This window comes from Danio aesculapii, chromosome 22 (genome assembly GCF_903798145.1).
Source record: "Danio aesculapii chromosome 22, fDanAes4.1, whole genome shotgun sequence".
In the NCBI taxonomy this organism is placed as follows: Eukaryota; Metazoa; Chordata; class Actinopteri; order Cypriniformes; family Danionidae; genus Danio; species Danio aesculapii.
The window spans coordinates 21084502-21108429 of NC_079456.1; the positions used below are offsets into that span (position 1 = coordinate 21084502).

At 37.4% G+C, this 23928-nt stretch overlaps 1 protein-coding gene across 1 annotated transcript in view; it reads right to left on the minus strand.

Moving 5' to 3' along the window:
* Positions 1-1651: 1651 nt before the first annotated feature.
* lingo3a (leucine rich repeat and Ig domain containing 3a) overlaps positions 1652-23928 on the minus strand; it is a 51951-nt gene continuing 29674 nt past the window's right edge. The window contains exon 2 of the mRNA XM_056447248.1: positions 1652-5554. Within this exon, the coding sequence (XP_056303223.1) occupies positions 3693-5510 (1818 nt within the window). The 5' untranslated portion in view covers positions 5511-5554 and the 3' untranslated portion in view covers positions 1652-3692. The remainder of the gene's footprint in view (positions 5555-23928) is intronic.

Below are 23928 nucleotides of genomic sequence, written 5' to 3' on the forward strand. Positions count from 1 at the left end.
TGTAATATAAGGGATCCCGAAGCACCCAAAAATTAGGGTGAAATATTTTTTCTTCCTGAAACCCAAAAATCATGCCATAGAGGGTTAATAAATGACTGGATGAAATGAAAAAAAGATGACAGCGTTAAAATGATTCCTGTTCAGTAGTTTGTAATTTTATGAAAACAACTAATAAAATGCAAAAACGTGCACGCAAGTACTTCTAGTGCCCCAAAAAGTAACTGTTGCAAAAATAAGTGATCAAAACAAGCAAAGATTTGTAAAATTTTAGTGAAGTTTTACAAACTAATTTCGAGAGGAGCACGTGATATGATTGACCGCAGCTGGCCACTCATCTACATTCACTAGTTAGCCAATCAGATTAACCCCAACTCACTATAAGTAGCCTAGCTAGAACTACTCTCTTATCTTCATTTTCCGAAGAAACCCCCCATCCACCCCTTCTCCTCCTTTCTTCTTTTACCACGGGGAGCTCTCGAGAACCACCTGATCTCGTACTCCCCTTATATGCTCTATGGACCAGGCGGGAGCCCTGGGATCACCAATCTCCGAGCTCAGGGTTCTCTCCCGGGACAGCATGCCAAACCTGCTAACAGTTGTCAAACAATATCTAAGTGTGAACTCTTGAAGTTGAAAATGGTGTGAACCATTCTGCCTTCTACATAAAAGCCTTTGATAAACTTTGATTCATTAATCAGGTTTTTTTCTTCTTTCAATCTGACTCACTGCCAGCAGCCGTATATTCAGACTTGGTGCAGTGAAAATGAAACCCAAAAACTGCCCGAATATTCCAGATAACAGTACTACTAAACATTGTGTAGGCGAAATGATTCATACTTCCATAAGAAAATACATCAATCGCACAAAATAAATGCGCAGTGCGTATTAAAACCAAAACCACAATGGAAAATCATTTGAAAATACTTGATCATCGGCCGTTGTTTTTTTGTTTTGTTTTTTGCGCAGAATGCTGCAAATCTCCAGAATGGGTTAAAATGTATTCATAGAGATCTTGCATCTTTGGTTGAAAGTGAAACACGACACTTCTCTTTTTCAACTTATTCATAGTGTGTTTAGTACTGGCCACATACAACTAGATCGACGACAACATCTAGACATCAAGTCACGCTCAAGTTGTGTTACTGTTGCACTTATTTGTCTTAAGAGGTCATATGTACTGTTGTGTGAGAAAACAGAATCACAGCATTTACTGGTGTGAGATTGATTACATTTACAGTTCAAAAGGCCATGTCATTAATAAAAGGCCTGTGGTTGTTTATAATCATGTAAATTGCTGTCATATGTGTGGTTTTTTACATGCCACCGAAAACACGTTGTTTGGGATAGGTTAGTTTTTGATAGCAGATGGTAGAGTGAAAAGGAATCATGACAGAAAAACAAAAACAGGACTATTCCAGATGCGTACTGCCAAAAATTGTGTAGCTGTCATGTCATTTTAAAGTTTGTAGGACTGAATCGAAGTACGCTGACAAGCGGCTGTCCCTGTTGAAAGTTTTAGGCCAGAATAGTTTGATGGTTTGTGAATTGAAGATCATAGAAATATGACATTACTCATCTGATCTGCAATCTTATTTTAACAATAAGTCTTCAAACATTTAATGTTTTCAACAACAAAAAAAGTGCTGTGAAATGTTTATTTTGAACATCTTGGTATTTGCAAAAATGAAATATAAAGTATAACTTTATGGAAAGTCTATACACAGAGTACATACATCAGTCAAAAACATTAATTTATAGCGGATTTTAAGATAAACCCAAGGAATCAAACAAGAAAAAAAATCCAACACAAGGATCTAAATGCATGCCTTTATAAACAGCATCTTTTTTGTCTTATTTTTTACATTTTTATAAATAGAATCATCTACAACAGTGTTTCTCGACCACGCTCTTGGAAGACCACCAGCACTGCATGTTTTGGATGTCTCCTTTGTCTTTCACACCCATTACAGGTCTTTCAGTCTCTGCTAATGAGCTGATGATCTGAATCAGGTGTGTTTGGTTAAGGACACACGGGTAAATGTGCAGAGCTGGTGGTCCTCCAGGAACGTGGTTGAGAAACACTGATCTACAACATAAGTTGATCCCCATTTTATTTAAGTTTACTTTAAATAAAACTGTAAAATCACTTATTTTTTGTTACAAAAAATATCAAAAAGCTTCTTAAATCGTTTTACAGTTGTTGACAAATTATGGCAGTTCGCAATGTACATAAAATGCTGCTTAAAATAAGACAGTGCAGGGCACATCTGATCTGTTCAAATAGAAAAGCTGAACTAATTTAAGCTTTTTGTTAGATTAGGATTAACCAATAAAAGGCAAAATGATCAAGATCCATATCCTGTGTTTGCTGAACTGTCGTATGTTAACAATAGGGGGCAGCAAAACGGCTTTGTTCAAGTACCTTCCTGTTTCATTTTAAGCGGCAGCACTCGAGCAGGGGTCATTTAGTGTCTAACACCTCATAAAATATTATTTATAAACAGACTACAAGTATTAGAACTGCATGATGGATTTGGTGGCTTGAGCACAAGAAACTAGCTTCGTATTTTGTTTACAACATGCAAACTGACATGAAATAAGTCATAAGACTGACTTTCCCTTTTACACAAATTACATAAAAGAGGCATAAAGACACACATATATGATCGCGAGTTATAAAATGCTCTGAAAAAAACTCTTTAAGAGTTTTCACACATCTTTAGAACATTTTATACTGAATAAAAGTATTTCACGTTAATTTAGTTGACATATAAACTGGGCACCAAAATGTACACACAAAACACCCATATGTAGTATATACAATAAGATACAAAAGTTCTACACCTCATGCCTTGATACTGAGGCTATTGGTGTTTAGCTGATAAATATGTAATGCCTCATAAAGACGATGTGCTTTTTTTAAAAATGTTGTTACTACAGTACTTTTGAATCTGTGTGTGTGTGCGTGATTAACTTTTATGTGGGCATGACTTAGAAGTAGGTGGCAGTGTATTATAGAAGCACTTAATATCCAGAGCGAATAAAATCAGCTAACTCTTTTAGTAAGACATACTTAATTTTTAAACAGTCTTCAAGTAACCCAGTGGTTAACAGGTTGAGATTTTGGGCAAGTACAATGTTTAAATCCATGTTTAATTGGCAGTGTGAAGTGTTTTGCCTACTAACGAGTATAATAATTTGCCTAGGCAAAATGCAGTGTATGCTTTTTTCCATCTTTTTAGGGCATTGGCAATTTCTTGGCAAGCAGAAAGCACCCATTTAATAATTACAAATCTAAATCACAGAATGAGTGCCAAAATATTAAGAGCTTACTTCTATTTATATAGACATATTTTGTAGAAAATTACATTAATGGTCATTATGAGTCATTACAAGCTTGGCCTTCTCACAAAGTTCACAACGGGTATCTAGTGACAGCCAGCCCTACATGAAAGTATGTACTGTAATTCATCATAAATGTCTTAATAATTGTGTAAAATATCCTAAGAGACCAAAATAAAGGTTAGATTATAAATAACTGCTGATGTAAACGACCTCTCAGTAACTACCTAACTAATTGCTTCCATTTAAACATAAGCCCTAGATGTATGTAGGACTGGTATCAAAATGTGTTTCAGTTAGAAATGACAATGCTGTGCTTTTTACCCCTTTGGACATCGGGTGTGTATATTTTATATCATCTTCATGTTAAATTTCCGTGCCCCTCCTTGACCCCCGCTGGCAGCAGGGCCGTCTACCTTTCTGAATGAATACTCTACTGAGAAATTGTTCTTGTGCTGACCTCGTCCACGGCTCCACACAAACAGGAGAATGAAACAGAAAAGAACTACCCCCAAAAACATAATACATCCCATTGCTGTGGACACAAGTATGGTCTTGAGATCCAGTGTGAACTTCAGGAAGACACGCGTGTCGTTTAAGTTTGTGTCGTTGAGATCACCTACGTAGTATGTGCGATTAGCTGACAGAGCACTATCTAGTGGCAATCCACTGACTGTTAGGGTGGCGAAGTAGGTATCATTGCCACCAGCATTGCTTGCTATGCATATATAGGTCCCAGTGTCTGTTACCTGGGCATAACGAATCTCCAGAGTACCTTCAGGAAGGACAATAACTCTCCCAGTACTCTTCGTGGTGATACGTCTTCGCTGAGGTGAAATCCAAAAGATGACCGGAGTTGGGTCTCCTTCAGCTTTACATACAAATGACACCACCTGGCCTTCACGTGCCGTCAGCTGTTGAAGCTTGCGATTGCGGATTTTGGGCCTCTGGCAGGTGAAATGGTCAAAGAGTGCAGAGTCTGTGAATGTACTGAGTGATTTTCCTCGCACTTCTACAGGTACAGTGCAAACGGGTGACTTTCCATCAAAATTGAGAGTCTTCCTGCGCTGCAGGATCCACAGTAGGCGACAATCACAGGACAAAGGGTTGCCATCTACACGCAGCGTCTCCAGTGTGTTGACGGAGTGGAAGGATCCTTCCTCCAGGGTCACTAACCCATTGTTTGATAAGTTGAGCAATCGTATCTGTTGCAGACCTCCGAGACCGTAGGGTTGCACTGAGATCAGATTTGTACCTACTAGATGCAGTTCTTTCAATCGGACAAGGTCCCGCAAGGCCCAGGACTCAAGAACCGAGATGGGATTGTAGGACAGATTGAGGCTAGCCAAGTGAATTAGGTTGCGAAGAGCACCGGTAGGCACAGTGGAAATGTTGGTGTTGGTAATCGAAAGCCAGGAAAGGTTGAGACCTTGGAAGCTGTGCGGAGAGATGTACTCAAGGAATGGCCAGTGGTCAATCTCAAGACCCCGTAGTCCACCCAATTTGCGAAAGTTCTGCTCCTCTAACGAAGCAATACTGAGGTAGCGTAATCGAAGTGTCAACAAGCCGCGAAGGTAGGAAAGAGACTGTCCACTTATGGAAGTCAGATTACATCTCTCAATTGTTAACTCCCGCAGTCCCACCAATCCCAGGAAAGCTTTGTTTGAAATGTACACCAGGTCATTATCACCAACCTCCAAATTGCGGAGGTTCCTCAAGTCCTGGAAGGTGAAGTCTAACAGGATTACTAGTTTATTCCCACTTAAGTCCAGAGTTGTGAGGTTGGTGAGACGTGAAAAGGCACCCATGGGCACGAGTTTAAGCTGGTTGGCTCTAAGACGCAATACTCTAAGGTTAAGCAAGCTGGAGAAGGCGTTAGGCTCCAAAACACTGATGAGATTCTCGCTCAGGTCTAGCTCCTCAAGTCTCAAGAGTGTTGACAAGTCATTGTACTCCACCCAGCGCAAACTGTTGCAGCTCAAATCCAGCAGCCGTGTGTCAGCCGGGATGCCCCCAGGAATAGATCCCAGGCGCTTGTTCTGGCACATCACCGCTCTCTGGTGAGGGATACAGTCACAGCGCTGTGGGCAGCTCTGGCCATGTGTTATGGATGCAGTGATTAGGAGCACAAGCAGCCCTGATAAACTCAGGTGTGGACAACCCGCCATGCCCCTTCCCTACCTTAGAGGGGCCCAATCACTGCACCTCACACCTAGAAACACAAAAAACAGGGACTGATTAATCACAACACATTTGTATACAGCAGTATCAAGCAAATACACAGTCATAAGTCAACTAAATACTTCATTGTTAACAACTATTCATTCATTCATTCATTTTCTTTTCGGCTTAGTCCTTTTATTAATCTGGGGTCGTCACAGAGGAATGAACCGCCAACTTATCCAGCACATGTTTTTATGCAGTGGATGCCCTTCCAGCCGCAACCCAACACTGGGAAACACCCATACACTTGCGTTCACACTCATACACTACGGCCAATTTAGTTTATTCAATTCACCTGTACCACATGTCTTTGGACTGTGGGGAAACCGGAGCACCTGGAGGAAACCCACACGAACATAGGGAGAGAATGCAAACTCCACACAGAAATGCCAACTGACCCAGCAGGGGCTCGAACTTCTTGCTGTGAGGCAAAAAGTAATGCTTGATTAAAAATATATTTATCAATAAAATTTGTCAAATTTATCAAAATGTGTTGCATCGTCCCAATCTTATAGTAACTGTGGTAATTTTGGAAAGTGCCACCTTCTGCCAGAAAGTGAATTTACTTTACATTAACTTGGTCTGACATTCTTTATTTAAAACGCAAGAAAATTTGGATGATGATATTGCACAAACTCTCACCGCTACCATCTGTCTAGGTGAGAACTGGCTTTTATACTGTAACCTCAACAATTGAAACATCAACAAGGGGTTATTTAAGTTTAAACGCAGCATAAAAGAGAAACTTGCGGCATACACACAAACACATTTTCACTGAGAAGAAAAATAAATACATAAAAGGAATCCTTAATACATGAACATGCTGAAATCTCAGATGAATTAATGCCCTCCTTAAGATCACGATTTCTTTTTGATCTTCATAAGTGAAGAAATAAACACATTTTATCAAGCTCTGAGCTAGAATTTGCTTCAGAATTACTTAAGATCATGACAATTTCTGTTAGATAGCATTATATATATATATATATATATATATATATATATATATATATATATATATATATATATACACACACACACATAAAAAGCAGCACAATAAAATATAAATAGTAAATAAAAATACTTCAATGTTTCAAAGATCAGAAATAACCTACATTTAAGCAACACTAGCACTAAAGCTTAACATAATGAGACTAACCTTCGGTTCAGACGTATAATAGTCCAGTCCCTGAGTACCAGATTATTGAAAACTACCCCAGCACAACTCTTCCTCTCCCTCCCCCCTCATCTCTGGTAACCCAAACACATGGCCAGCCCGTGGTTCAAACCCATATCAGTTGACATCAAGAAGCTGTCCAATCAGCAAAGACCACCGCTTCAAACAACAGGGGTAGAGCATAGGATGGCTATAGAACAATCAGCAGTAACGTGAGTGAGGTGAATAGAAAACGACCTGACTATGACTCAGGTGTCCAAGCTTGTGTCATGGGTCATTATGTGAGAAAATTATGAATACTAAAATAATAGGCTATGATTAATACCCTGCCACTTCTCCTTCCACCCCCATCCTCACTCCCCCTCATGAGATGTCAACAAAGCATATTTCAACGGCTTATTAAATTTTCAGGCAAGTGTTCCCGTATGAATTTATATGTCCAACCTGATGTGCATTAACTACTGATTGCTGCAATACAGGAATCCTCACTGCATTGTTAGAGATACGTTTAATGGATAGGTCACCCAATTTTGGGGGGATTCTGTCATCATTTACTTACCCTACACTTGTCACAATCTTGTTCGCATTTCACAAAACACAAAAGAGGATATTTTGAAAAATGTTCAAAACTTGTAACCATTGCTTTCTATAGTATTTGGTTTTTTCAAATGTCAAAAATGAAGCTCATAATGGTCATGAATGACTTGAGGGTGAGTAAATAGTGAGTGCATTTTCATTTTTGGGTTTGGGTTTTTATTTGGTTGTTTTGGTTTGAACCAGAAAAAAAAGATGATTCATTTAGTCATGGTTTTCTTAGCATTTGCTTGGTCAGTCCTAAAACGAAACCTAAAAATACAAAACCTAAAAAAAAAGGCATTTTGCGTGTATATTTTGCAGCAGAATGTACTGGACGTCCACAACAATGTTGTGTGCTGGGATAAATGCAGGCCTGTAGGCAGGGTGGGGGGTTGATTGGTTCAACAGACACACCCAACCCCTGACAAAGTCCAGAAATTGGCCCCTAGGAGCTCATTTGTTCCATTTTCGACAGCATGCCATCATAAATTGTGGAAAAAAACAATAGAAGAAGGTTTTAAGACATTTAATTTCTAATAATTCAAATCTACAAATTCTGATGGAAAGAAATGAGCTGACCAGTTTGTAATTTACCTACAGGCTACAGTTTTTAATGTTTTTAGATGGTTTTTAATAAGTTTTAACAAATTTCTAATTGTTTTTTGATAATGATGCATGATAATACATTTGTATTTTAAAAATAAGTATTTTTTCATACTTCTTTATTCCAAAATTTTAATTTAAAATTCTAATCTCATAACATTATTTATAAAACTGTAAAACGCACATTTCTAAATAAACACTTTGTGGTAAAATACTATGGTAAGCATTTTGGTAAGACAAAATTGTGGGAAATATTTTTGTTGCATCAAAAAGTTTGGTTATGATCACCATCCGACAAGTAATGCAGCAAAGATTAGTGCTTAAAATGTTACTAAAATGAAGCATTTGAACCTCATAATTTAATAGAAATTGAGGAGAATCAGAGTCGGGTGTAACGTGTTCCAGAGTAACGTGTTACTGTAATCTAATTACATTTTTGAGGAACGCAGTAATGTAATCAATTACATTTTACACTTGTGTAATTTGATTAATTACTAAAGTCGATGTAATTGCGTTACTTACATTACAAATACAGTTTTTAGAAGAAAAAAATGCTTCTTTTAAATCACGTTTTCTGCTGCAGCATCAGTTAATAATCATTCTCTTTTAAATTGCAGGAGAACGTCAGTTGTAATAGCTGCTGTTGAGAGTGGCTGCTTCTTCAAATGGAAATACAGACATTACTTTGATTTCACCGAGCGTAAAAACTAAAATATTGTTGTGAAATTCAGTCTATGTTCAGTCTCTAAAGAACTTGAACAAGCACTTGAACAGAAAGCCTTCTAAGACAATACTGGTCACCAAGGAGGACACTGCTGCCCAAAAACACAGCGGCCCAACTCAGCCTACACAGGCTAAATTGGATTTTCGTGCTGGATCGGGAGTGAAGATATCTTCTGAATGTGAAGAGAAGCATAGCTGCTTATGGGGCTGTTCACATAGCGTCTTTAGCTCCTTTGAATATGTCAAGCTGCTGTGATTAACCCATTGTAATGTTTTTCAGTGAATATTAAATTACTGAAAGAGCTGCAGTTCATTCTGCATTTTGCATAGGTATGTTTTATATGTTTTAAAAGTAACTTCAAAGTAAAGTAATTAGTAATCTGATTACTTTTTACATGATTAGTAATATTATCAGTATACAATTTTCGAGTAGTAATCAGTCATTTGTAATCGATTACTTTTTAAAAGTAACTTACCCAACACTGAGGAGAATAACTGCAAAAAGCTCTACTTTTTAAGAAAAAAGAACCCCCCCTTTCACTAGGCTGGCTACGGGTCTGTTACATCATGGGATGTTTTTTATCAGTTGACAGTTTAAAAACATTGAGTCAAATGGGATTCCTTCTTCACACACAGAGAGACGTTTAGACGCCAGTATTGAGCTGTAATTGGTAATGTTGTGACTATGAAATAAAAAACATGGCTTTATTGCTTGCATTTTGTGACATCATGTCCTGTTTTTGGTTTCTTTAATTCGTGTTCTGTTCATAATTATTTCAAACTGCACCAGAGTTCATTTAGAAATGGACCAGCATTGTTGGATGTTCTGGTCCACTTGTTTGATGTTCAACAAAGTTTGAATGACAGCATTAACACTTCATACCCAATGCAAGGAACTCAATCGCTTGCTCTAGTTTACCCGCATGTGTTTTTTGCCTCATGCGAAGACAAATGCGCTAATTCACCTCTATTTGAGAATTTACATTGATTTAGAATGTAAGTTACTCCACTACACGAATACTTAATTCTGTATTTGGTGCGAACAGTTGGAATTGGAGACAAAACAAGGGGAGACTGCCATAAATAATAAGTGTAGACAATGCGAATGATATATCTATCGCAGCTGATTCTGGTGCTAGTCAATCTGCAATGTCTGTAATGGGTGACTCTTCATCGGTAGTTTCGTTTAATGTAGCCAAGAATATTGCGTTAGTGCCGCCTGTTAGGAAAAAAAAGATGTTCAATTTGGAGCAAACCCAGCATAAGTAAAGCAAACTGCTGTAGGAGCACCAGGGTTTGTTTGGAAGTGGACAATCAACTAATTTTCCAGAGGCAGCATTCAAACTAATAGTAAAAAAAAAACTAAATCGCAAAACTTCATTTTAATCAAACCATAATTGCTACATGTGAACGCACACGCTATCACCCCTTTAGAGAAATATATTACCCAAAAATGACACTTAGGTCTATCATTTACTTATTTTCATATCAGTCAAACCTACTTTTCTTTTCTGAAACATACTGAAAAACATTTTGGTAAAACTAGTTTTAAGTACCAATTCTCACTATTAACTAGTGTCTTATTACCTGCTTATGTTTAAGATATTGACTGTTTATTAGTAATTATAAAGTACATATTCTTCATGATCTTATTAATCATAACTAATCTCTAAACATTACCACCACCTTTATAAATATCAATAAGCAGCAAATTGGGAGTTAATTGAAGCAAAAGTCATAGTTAATGGTTTATTAATAGCAAGAATTGTACCTTAAAATAAAGTGTGGCCAACATTTCCTTGCCCATTTAATGGAAGTCAGTGACGTCAAAACAGCAACACTATACAAAGGTGAGTAAAAATGTATCTGTAATGATTCTGAAGTAATTTTAGTTTGTCCTGTAATGGAATTTAAATGGAGCTGACCTCGACCTGAAATGTGTCATGTGTAAATGAGAGACACGGCCAGCTCTTTGCTCTGTTGTTCACCCCAGCAAGGTAGCAGGACACCTGAGAATTACATAACAGCTGTTAGTCGATACATGAAGGGCAATTCAAGCAGTTAAAGTTTTTTTTCCCGCGTAACAGCTGTTGAGTGGCAGTTTAAATTGGAAATATCAATACAAGAAAAATGGAAAGGTAAAACGCTGATAATAAATCTATAGTACACCCCAAATAGTGCTTGGACAATTTAAACACTTACACTTTCAAACACATAAGCAAAATATTACAACTGCTGTGAATGGGATTTTGAATAATTGTATTGCTTTATTTTAAATCTAACAAACCACATTTATGATCTTTTTTTGTAGATGAAGACTTTTAAAACAATACTCATTTAAACAGATGGATAAATGTAAAAAAATCCTGATTTATGAATGATGGGCCAGCAGACAATGTCACTTAAAAGAAATATTGTCTGCAGGATTATAATCCGCTATTGTTAATTTGGTTGTTAACGATCTGTGCTTGCATATATAATAAACCAGCCTGATCTCACGAGTAAACAAAACTGTTTTACGTTTTGTCAGTTTAGTGGATAATTTGTGCGAATTTGTATGGAAACGTACGATTTTAAAAAAGAACTGTGGCACCCAACCCCACCCCTAAACCTAACCATCACTGGGGGATGAGCAAATCGTACTAAATTGTACGACTGAGATTGTACGATTTCATATGAATTAGACACTAAATCAAAAAGTTACAAATTGCTGTGAGATTGTGTTGAATAAACATGTACATAATATCACAGTTTTTACTAAATTGTATTTTTGCACTTTACACAGTCACTGTATGCACAAATCTTTTCACTTTTCAGGCAACCAAAATGCTGTTGTGTATATAAAAGGCTAAAACACATTAAAAAATGTCCTTAGTTTTAGTTGAAAATGGTGTACAGCAAACACCCAAGACAAAAGCTCACAAAATTATAAAAAAATTAAATAAAAAGAAGCTGTCAAAATATATTTCACATTATATGAACAGCAATAAGATTAAATTAACAAATAATAAAAACATGCAATGAACTTTATACACTTTTTTTTTTTACACCATTTTAAGTCTACTTTACCAGAAAAATCTTCAACCCAGGCTCAATGCAGATACGTACCCAGGTCTACATTTCAGGAGACAGTGAAATACATAACCGGAGATACGTCTGCTCGCAGTTTTTTTACGCTGTTTGATTATTTAAAATTTCTCTCGCGCATTCTCTTCTCATGTAAATCCATCAGAGTGAGCAATATACAGGCCAAGCCAGCTTGCTGTTGACTGACTGATCCACCCACTTCCTTTCCTAAACCCAACTGATAATGTTTTCAGAAGCAATCTAGAAAAAGAAAAGACGTTGCGGCCACAGGATTTCACCACGTTTCAGTCTGTTGTTTATTTATTTATTATAATTTTTTTTTTTTTTTTATCTGGTTTCTGGAACTGTTCTTTGCCGGACTCGAAGGCTGTTGTCACGGTCAACTCTGATCTGCGTCCCAAGTCCCCCAACGTATGCAGTGAACAACTGGGTAAACTAGTACAACTGGAAAAGCAGTCAGTACTGAGGTAAGCGGTCATCGGTAGTGAGAAAAAGGAACAGATGCTATCGGCAGCGTCATACTGCCCCGTGGCGTTACTTATAAAGAAGAAATGCAGCCAGACGTACTTCTGGGAACATAATTGACACTCTCCAGAAATGTAGACAGGGGTACGTATCCACAATGAGCCTGTGTTGCAAATCTTCTTTCTAGACACTTTTTAAAAATCTTTACACACCCATAAGAAGCCTAAAACCCAAGTCATCCAACAGAAGTATACTATTTAAAAAAAACATTTAGAGGAGTACTTGTTTTGAGTAAAAAAAAAATTCTATGTAAAATTCAGGACACCATCGTAGAAATACCACACCAGGTTTAATGATGAGAAACAAAAACAGCAGCACAATAATATCCCCCAAACATCAGAGAGACTATCTACGTTGAAAAAAAAACCCCACTTAAACAGATGATGATACAGACCGGGAGCAAATTAAAGCAACCTAGCACTACCTTAATTAGAGAGAAAGCACATTAAAAGGAATAATGAACACACACACACACTAGATGAGAATTTTTTTTTTAAATCTGGAGGGCAGGTGCAAGAGTTCGTGACGGGAAGTGTGTGGAGGCGTCAGCTTTCCTATATATCACCGCTGGATCTGCGCTAGTTTAGTGCTGCTGATGGCACTCTTCAACTCGCATCGATTTCAAACGCTGCCCACACATCTCTCTTTACATAACCGCACGTATCCTCCTCATTCTGTCTCCCGCTGTTCCGCAAACCCATCTATCATGAGCAGCTCTGGGAAGCCCAACAGTAGCCCGCGAGGAAACAGCCAGAGCGAGGATGAAGACGGGCCAAATGACGGATGCGCAGGGTGAATGTCGAGTCCCCTAGGGTGCCGTCTCTCGGGGACGTCAGCGCTACCCTTGGCCAAACAAAAGAAGACAAGAAGAACAGAGGCCAACTGAGAACAGGGATGTTCTCAGATTCAGGAGACGTTTGGAAGTTCAAGGAGATGACAAATGTGGAGCGGTGACTGCGCAAATGCTGGCGGTGTGAAGTGCAAATTGCTGTACCTTTTTTAGGACTTTTTGAGAACCTTAAATGTGCAACTTTGACCAAAAATGACCCTTGTGTTGTTGCAAACTTGAATGGCTTATTCTTCTTAGGGTGTTTTTACACCTGCCTTATTTAGTTCGGTTGAATCAAACTTGAGTTTGTTTTCCCTCTTGGTGGGGTTCATTTGGGCACGTGTGAATGTAGCAATCGTACTCGAGTGTGCACCAAAAGTGGACCAAAAAAGCGTATCGAGACCTCCTTGAAGAGGTGGTCTCGGTACACTTTTCAAACAAACCCTGGAGCAGTTTGTTGGTGGTGAGAACATGATCCAAACTAAAACAGACCCAACCGCAAAATGTACTGTGCCTTTTTGGACTAATCTAGCTGGACTAGTCTAATGGCTGTCCCATTTTAAGGGGTGTGGAGGAAAAATATTTGTTGACAGCGCTTTACCAACAATTGGTAAAGAGAGAGCGCTGGAAAAACATTATCTGATGGATCATTGGTAATATTTCCGGAAGATGACCATGTTGCAGTTTAGCTAAGTTAATTTACGCCTCCTGAAATGACTTGCAATGCACCTTCACCGCTTGCAAAACATTAAAACATTGTTTTCCAGCCGCACTTCATTGTTAAAATGTATAGTTTGTCTAAAGTGATGTATACAAACTATTTAGTATACTATGATCAGGGATACAATCAGCCAGCGCAGTCGTCCCTAGTAAGTCCCTAGTAGTCGTCCCATAGTAAAAAGCGACATTTTGTGTCTGCCGGTTTGTTTACTTGCAGGAGTTCCATTGGCATTTGCCTGCACGTTAATTCTGACCAATCGAAAAGCAGTTTAGGAAATACATTCAATAACATCTGGCCAATGAGTGATTTTGGTTCTTTTCAACTGGTTTGGACCAAATCAATCTGTGTGGTGTGAAAAGGAGCCAAAAATGGCAGAAAAATCCTACAATGTATCATTTGTTGGCCTTGGAACCGAACCACAGATGTGAAAGCATCCTTAGGAATGCAATGGAAATGTTTCTAAAAGGTGTAGCTTTTTTTTCTTGTTCGCGTAATTCAAGTCAATGGGGTCCACATGCTTCTGTTTTGAACTCCACTGACTTCCATTTTGTGGACAAAACTTTTTATAACATTAGAGTTAATGGCCAATATTGGCTTGGAACAACATGGGCAGTGTTGAAGGTAATACATTTCAAGTAACGTGAGTTAGGTAATAATATTACTTTTCTAAGTAATGAGTAAAGTAATGCAAAACTTAATTTAATAATATTTTAGTTTCTCTTAAAAAACTGTAATTCCGGTTACTTTTTAGTTTAATTAATTCACTTTTAAAAAATAAATTGTAGTCATGTTGAATCAGGCGCTCTATGAGAGAATGCAGGAGCAGGAATAAACAGAAACCCAGATGGCAGAGACTTACATTTCTACGATGAAATATTCTCATTTGCTGCGTCCCAATTTGCATACATATTCTACACCCTAAAGGTATGTACTTTTTTGTGAAGGAAAAATATATACTTTTGAGTGTGTAACAGAAGAGTATGAAAGCTTTGGGACATACTACTTCCTTGTTAACAGAATAACAGATTAGTTTTGAGCCCTGTCAATCATAGAATAATCTGCCATTCATGAGTCTTTCATGCAGAGAAATCTCCTTAGCTCTTTGGATAATTATGCATTCGATGTTAATGTCCAAACACGTCTTTATATCAGTTCAGTATTGTTGTTGATGATCAAATATAACACTATAACAAATATTTTCCACTTGGCTAGATATTAATTAACAGTCATTCAAACATCTTTACCGAAGCTTCTCTATATGATGGTTGGTCCGCCATGTTTGTAGTTTATTTACACTTTTCACCTGTGTTTGTAGTTCTAATACTAGCTCTGTACTGTGGGCAATATCAGCGGTTAGAGTATGGACTGCACTTAAAACCTTTGGCATACCCTTTTCAACATACTAATTCTATTTTCAAACACTATTTAGGGCGGATAGTATGCAAATTGGGACGCAGAAAAGGAAAAGTGGATTGTCTCATGGAACAGTGATTTTTACTTCACTAATGAGACAAAAAGTAGCAAAGACATTGCTTTAAACTTTTATTGTATTTTATTGTAAATTTCTCAGTCTGGCTCACGGCACCAAAACTGTTGTGAAATTCTAAGACCAGGGAGAACTTTCGGGTATCTTCAAAGCAGAATCCTTTAATAAGAAGAACTCGCTGTGGGACCATCGAAAGAACTCTACTAGTACAGCAGACACTCATTTTAAATACATTTTTACAGACATTGATACATGTAGGTGGGGACAATCTAAAACAAAGCATGCAAATGAAGTGTTGTTGTCGGCAGGGTAAATTGCCTTTACAGCCCCGATCTCATCAGCATATAAGTACCCATTCACAATACATTTTAGCATGAATACAGCATGTGCAAATGAGGTTCTGGAGACAGAACCCGTCTGACCAGTTGACCGGCTTGACCATTTGTTAGACAGAATGAACTGCCAAAATTTCCAGCATATGTTTTACACAGCGGATGCCCTTCCAGCTGCAACCCAGTACTGGGAAACACCCATACTCTCATTCATAAACACTTATACACAAAACGGCCAATATAGCTTATTCAATTCACCTATACCGCATGTGTTTGGACTGTGGGGGAAACCTGAGCACCCAGAGGACCTTCTTGCAGTGGGGCAACACTTGTGCTGTGACAATTTGCATTACCTTGGGGACAGTCAAAGGCTCAGGAAACCAAGAGATTTTAAGGTCTGTCACACCCTAAAAACCGAAGTATATAACTTTTCAGTTATATATAGATTATTGCTAATTTGGAACTAGATTATATAAATTTATTATATTATATTCCCACAACTGTAAAATATCTTAAACTGTTTTAAATATATTACTATTAAATGATGAAATACTATGCTAAAATGATACGCTTATTTTACAGTAAAATATGACAGCAGTATTGTCTTTTGTTCATATTTTCATGATAAAAATAACCGTCATAATCAAATAAATATAATAATGATTTTTAAATAATATTTTCTAATACCGGGAAACCCTGTGGCTCAGTGGTTAACATTGTTGCCCCACTGCAAGAAGGTCCTCCGGGTGCTCAGGTTTCCCCCATAGTCCAAACACATGTGGTAAAGGTGAATTGAATAAGCTATATTGGCCGTTTCGTGTATTAGTGTTTATGAATGAGAGTGTATGGGTGTTTCCCAGTGCTGGGTTGCAGCTGGAAGGGCATCCGCTGTGTAAAACATTTGCTGGAAAATTTGGCGGTTCATTCTGCTGTGGCAACCCCACATAAAGGGACTATGCCCTAAAATGAATGAATGAATTTTCTAATCCATTTGTTCATGCAAGTTAACTATCAAGACGTGTAATATGAGTATATTTTACTGTAATGTTATCCAATCCCAATTAGATTTTTAAATATTGTACTACAATAGTCTATAAACAACATTTAAAAATCATACCACATGTAAAAATAACAACTGGTTAAAAACATTCACGAAGCTTCACCTGATGAACAGGCATACAAATCAGCTAAGAGCTAATGAGAGATGACATGCTATTGTAAAAGCGGCGCAGGACAATCACACACAACTCTTGAGGGGATCGAGTATCAATTGTATTTCGAGAAAGAAAGACGCCGACTGGGAACATGACATGTTTAACATGCATATTTAATACAGGTGAGAACAGAAAGGCCCTCTCTATGCTAGCAACAATTGACATTGCTCAGTTTCCTGATGGCATGAATTATTCAGGTTATCATGGTTCATGAACATGAGCAACCAGCACAAAGAAATCCACCACATCTACCTGATGGACAACCTTCAACAAAAATACAACATTTTCACTTTTATTAGCTTACAATCATGCTAATTGAATTGGCTTATGCTCTACTTAACATGATGATATTTATTAGTTTTTATCTCTGCTCAGGTTAGTCGGGTTTCATGACCTGATTAAACGGGAACAAGATAATTAGGTTAAGAGATTGGGGTTGGTACTAACTAAATGTGGATATCAAGATGGCTTAATATAAACAGACAACCATTGCTGGCATCATTCACATAGCATTGTTTTTCGCTAACCAAAACTACTTGTAATTAATGTAGCTTAGCGGTTAGAGTAGATCTGATTCGAATGACTCAGTCAAAGAATCTTCTGTTAGTCTCACTGATTTGAATTATCCAGCCAGTCAGAGAGAGCCTCCTGTTATGATTGACTGAACAACTGAATTCGAACGAATTATTCAGAGAGAGTCTCATTTCAATGACTAGTTGATTTAAATGATTCGGTCAGAGAGTATCCTGTTAACAACTCATTGATGGAAATGATCCACTCAGAGTGAGACTGCAATCAATGATTCAACATATCAGGTTAGAATGAATCTTCAGTAATGATTGATCAATTGTGGTCACACCTGAGTTTGAGCATGCAAAACTCTGTTGTACAGCGTTGCGAAAAGGTCTGCAGCATTTGCATGTGTATGAACAGAAAAGTTCAGTGTGACCATGACGGCTAGTCAGAAAGTATCCGGTAAACAATTCACTCATTTAAATGATCCAGTCAGAGTGAGTCTCTAGTAAACAACTGACTGAAAATTAAAGCGTCTGCAGTTTTAGTGAAATATAAATTAAAGTTGAAAGCTTTAATGAAATGCCAAAATAATTTCTATTTTAGTAAATATTTGATATTTCGATGATACGCTAAAATAAATCCTTAATAAATTACAGTAATACTTTTTACAGTAATATATACTTTGTTCAATGTTTTTCTTTAATAATTATAATAATCATCATCATAAAATTCATCATCCATTAAAGAATTATACAATAAAACTAACAGAAATAAAGTGGGTGCCTTATTAAATGATTCATTTTTTCAAAAATACAATCACAATCTTGTGATGATCAATTCTGTGGCTTCAGTTTTCACATTTTAAATTTGTAAGTGAAAACTTAATAAATATTGTCTAAAAATTACATTTCTTCCTGCAGGTTATTGATGTGTCGGTACTAATTTTCATTGTGAAATTATTTGTGCAAATAAAAAAAAAACAAGGGTCTTGACCTTGAGAGAACCTGCACCTCTGAAACCCTGCTAAGAAACAAGCACTTTTGGTTTCATTACCAGAAGAACAAACGCTATTTACAGCCAATTTCCATCGGCATATGGAGGGCACAGTTTCTCCACAGGATGTTGATAATGACATTGAAAACAGTGGCTGTTGGCCAAAAGAAAATGTCCCGTGGATGTGGCTGAAGAGGGAAAGAAAGAGAAAACGGTGATGCAAGGCTTGCCGTGATCACAGTTTCATCTGACTCACAACCTTCAGGCTGACTCATTTACACCATTTTAATTGAAAGTCTTCAAGTCTGATTCACCCTAATGGTTTTGTCATTAAGAAAGATTTGCTTTTAGATTAATGATAAAATGGTCACAAACTGCAACTCATTGTTGCGCTCTAGTTTTAGTGCTCATGTTGCACTATTTAGATAAGCATTTAATCATCTTTAAATAGATTTATTTCTGGTCCTTAAATTTGAATATTACTGATAGTTAGATACACACAAACACACACACATATACATACATATATACATTATATATACACACATATATATACACACATATATATACACACATATATACACACACACACATATACATATATATATATATATATATATATATATATATATATATATATATATATATATATATATATATATATATATACACATTATATATTATATAAACACACATTATATAAACACACATTATATATATATATATGCACATACATATATATATATATATATATGCAGTTGAAGTCAGAATTATTAGTCTTCCTGTTTATATATATATATATATATATATATATATATATATATATATATATATATATATATATATATATATATATATAAACTTTAACAGTTCTTTATGTAAATTCCATTGTTACATCAGTAGGCGGCGACAATTGATGAGTCAATTCATTGAGCCGATTGACCATATCTGAAAACGCTCCCAATACCCTCATCCACTATTGCTTATTTTCGTCCACTATAATGGTCCACGGTGGGAAGCGCTGTCGCCTCATAGCAAGAAGGTTGCTGGTTCGAGCCCCGTTTGGTTCAGTTGGCATTTCTGTGTGGAGTTTGCATGTTCTCCCCATGTTTGCGTGGGTTTCCTCCGTGTGCTTAGGTTTCCCTCACAGTCCAAAGACATGGCCTATAGGTGAATTTGGTAAGCTAAAATTGTTGGTAGTGTATGTCCTGGTCCTCCAGGTTGAGCGTTGGGCTAACGACTCATCTTGTAAAAATTTGATGTCTATGAAATACCAACATGGTGCGGCTAAATATCTACTTTGATATAAACGGCCCGGGGAGTGAGTAAGTAATATAGTCCACATACTGTAAAGCAGTGAATAAAAATGAATGAGTGACTTCAAGTACTGAGTGCACTGGAAGGATAGGATTCCACCGTGGACGCCATCTTGTTATCAGAGTAGAGAATTAATTTGGCTTGAACACTCTCAGTGCATTATGGGCATTCTCTAGCCATTGTGGGACTGAATGAGTGCACTTAAGAATTTCCACTCTGATTTCGGATGCAACTACAAATAGCTGCTCTAAATAGTTCACTCTTTAATGGTATAGAGGGTGATACAGTATAATACTATCTATACAAATCTGGATAAATTAGGGAAACATTTTCTTTGGCATTTTCTGTGCAAACATTTTCTGGACATAAACTGTTATAAATAACTGTCCTTGTGTTCTGTCAGCAAACAACAATCCTGAATCAGTTTTGATTTCGTCAATGAAAATAAGGGCAAAAACTGTTCGCTTCCTATAACTTAAACTGAAACTCGACAAGTCCTAGCAATGCCGAGTTCAGACTGTATGATTTTAGCCCCAATAGGCTACAGTCAACAGGTTTTTTTCAAAGACGCAATCTGATGATGAGCCGATGATTCGCCGACACCCGTGGGATATTTGGCATGCTAAATATCTGGAGCTGTCTGCGATTTAAGTCATGCCGTGTGAAATGTGTTCTGATTGAAAATAACATCAGCGATTACCTATAGCCAATGAGAGAGCAGCATACAGGCCAGCGGGAGAATGGGGAAGTTAAAAGTGCTCATTTTCAGTTTATCTAGACCCAATAAACGTAGGGAAAACTAGTGTCAATTTGGCAGGAGCACCCATGTTCGTTTGACATGTCATCTGAGGAATACCACGACTGGCTCGAAAAAGAAAAAAGTTGAGGAGGAATTGCTAATTTTTAAAAAATATTAGCATTTTTAGCATTGTGTTCCATTCCATTCTAAAACGGAACACCACTACTGTGCATTGCCTGGAGACATGAGACGATTGATTCCACTGTTGCTTTGTTTACAACTATTTCTGTTGGGGAAGTAAAAATAGTTAAAGCATCTAGACATATTTTGCCTAATGACTGGAGTGCTCTCAATGAAGTGAATGTCAAACTCCATTACGCCATGACTCATCCGATTTAACACAGCGTGACGCGTCCCGCAGAGCCCAAATCCTAAAGCACCACCAAAACTCTTTCTCTCGGGAAAATCAATTAATTTGTGCCTATGGTATCATCTTCCAAATGTCAATACGCACACCTCACAATAGAAATGACCTTGCACTTTTTCTGGTATTTCACAAAATCAGTTCTCCTTATAGTTACGCAGCGGCTAATGAGATCCACGGGGTAGTGCAGGTCTTAGCAGTGTGTGGACAGGGCAATAGTAAAGTAGGTCAGCCATGTATGGCACCCCTGGCATTTGGGCACGGCCAGCAGTGTCCGTAAATTAACATCCTCTCTGTAAGCCTCTCCAAATTGAGTCGCAGCACTGACAGGAGCATCAGGATCCTCGCAGCTGAGGAAATAAATTAAGAGGATTACAGATGCGGTATAAAGAGTGTGATTACACACAAGTGCAGTGTGTCATGAACGGCAAACATTTATCACCATGACTCGATGATGTTATGCGTTTGAGCGCAGGCATGAAACGGCCATTAACTTCAGCGTATGAATTATGGAAAGTAGACAGATATATTTCCTAGTAATTATTTGAGAGTGCCATGATATCCACCTGTATAAGTTGAATTGAACCGCAATAAATATTATCAAATTAAATATTATAAATAAACTAAATATATTTAAATAACTATTAAATATAAAAATCTTGATGGCTCTATGGGTCTCGTCTATCAAATCTGATCTTTATTTTGTATTTTATATTAGATCCATGTTAGATGATTGGCTAGACCATTCGAGCAGCTTTGTTTTCTTTCTCTGAAAGCATTTGAGAGTTTCCTTGGCTGTGTTTTGGATCATTGTCTTGCTGAAATGTCCACCCTGGTTTCATCTTCATCATCCTGATAATGTAGATGTCAGACAGAAGCAGCTAACTTTCATTTACAATGAGAAAGGGCAGAGGGTTGCTGAAGAACGTCTGAGAGATTTTAGCTGCTGTCTGGGCGTTCACTGCTTTTCTACACCTTCCTTTCTTCATGTGTTCAATACTTTTTCCCTGCGTCATTTCATTTTATTACGAATAACTTAATTTGTAAACTAATTAGATTTGTTTTCTTTCCATATATACTGTATCTATATTTCTTTGGTTGTTATCAACATCTGGGGAAAATTTCAAGTCAACAGCACCTTTAGAAATATGTTTTCTGAAAAAAATGGTGACTTATACAATACTTATTTTCCCCGCTGTATTATTATTACTACATGTAAAATTTCAAGTTAACTAATTTAAAAGGTAATACAGGATTATTATAACTAATTAAAACAAACATAACAACAATAATTATTAAAGCTATTCATAAAAATGCAACTAATTAATCAGTGATACTGACTTAACACTGCTTCAGCCCAAGGAAACAATCTCATTAAAAACCTTGTTCGGCCTTGTTACCTTTCTAAAAGCATATTAATACCATAATATATCACTATTTAAAATCTTCAAAAGAGAACCCCTTACCAAACTGTCCGGAGACTAATTATCACAGACGCCTGTTACTACTAAAAATGAAAAAGCCAAGAACATAAATATTAATGTGAAAAGTAAAAACCACACTCATGCACTACAGGACGCATCCAATCCTGATGCCCTCCGCCATAAACCTCTGGAGATGCCCATCTGAACCGTCTCCTGGGGCCAATTACACGTAACCACAGGGTGATCGAATTACACAACACTTTCCATTAGGACGAACAGTATACTGAAATTGCGCAGAGTTTTAATTAGAAAGCTGAAGAAAGGCAAACGTAAAGCCTGTTACTGCTTTAAAAATGGCTCCGGGGTGGTGTCGCAAAAGGCGATAGCCTGGCTAGGTCACATAGCGGAGGTTGGACGCCATCCCGCAGTCGTCTCTTTGGCTTGAACGGATCAGAAGACACCCTTTACTGGCTGTCATTCTGACCCTGTCCAAACACATCACTTCAGACTGACTGGACACTGCCTAGCGGGTTAGCTTAGCCTTCCAGGAGACTGGATCTGGATGTGTAGCATGTGATTTCAGAAAGACTGTCACACAAAAATACACACACCTGTGCAGTCATGTGAAAAAGTTAGAGTAGGACACCCTGTTTAATTCCATCCATTTATTCATTTTCTTTTCGGCTTAGTCCCTTTATTAATCAGGGGTCACCACAGCATATGCCCCTCCAGCTGCAACTTATCACTGGGAAACACCCATACACTCTTATTCACACACATACACTACAGACAATTCTAGCTTACCCAATTCACCTACAGCGCATGTCTTTGGACTTGAGGGGGAAACCGGAGCACCCTGAGCACCCGGAGCAAACCCACGTGAACACGGGAGATAATTAATTCAATAATTTTCTATATTAGGATATCATAAAAATATATCTGGGCATTTTTGGGTACAATGTCATCACATGACACATCACATTAGTGTTTTTAACACTGCATCTAACCCTGGGTTATCATCATTATAAACACAACCTTTAACCCCAGGTAATGAAATGCTTCAGACCTGTAAATTGAAAGTGGTGTTGGCACCTCATTTTACCAAGAGTTATGGAAACCATACTCCAGAGAATTGCTAAATTTGCTAAGTTTGTTTAAGGTGAAAGCGAGTGGTGTTTGCTTGTTGCTGCTGGACGCTTGGCAACAGACAGCCAATCAGAAACCAAGCAGCGAGGCTCATGTCATGTAAAAGCATTAAAATATAGAAACCAAGTGTAGTGATCAAAAGATGGTAAGATGACCTTCTTTGCTTCTTGTTTACATTCATTTGCATTTTTTTTCTTTGTTTTCTTGGTCTTGTGCATCTCATGAGACTTAAAATAGCCTATGTTACTTTGTTTTTGCTTTGTTTTTTGGACAAACACAAAACAAGATTGGGTAACACTTTATTTTGGTGGTCCAATTGAGACTGCCTGCTTAATATCTGTTGATACTGCTGCTAAACAGACATTTAACTGACTATAAGAAACTTTCAAGTACTGTACATGTCAACTTACACTAACCCTAACCTAATAGTCTACTTATAATCTAATGAGAAGTAGTTGGCATGTAGATGCAATGTAACTTAAATTCAACAAACGGACCATCAAAATAAAGTGTGATCCAATTCAATTCAAT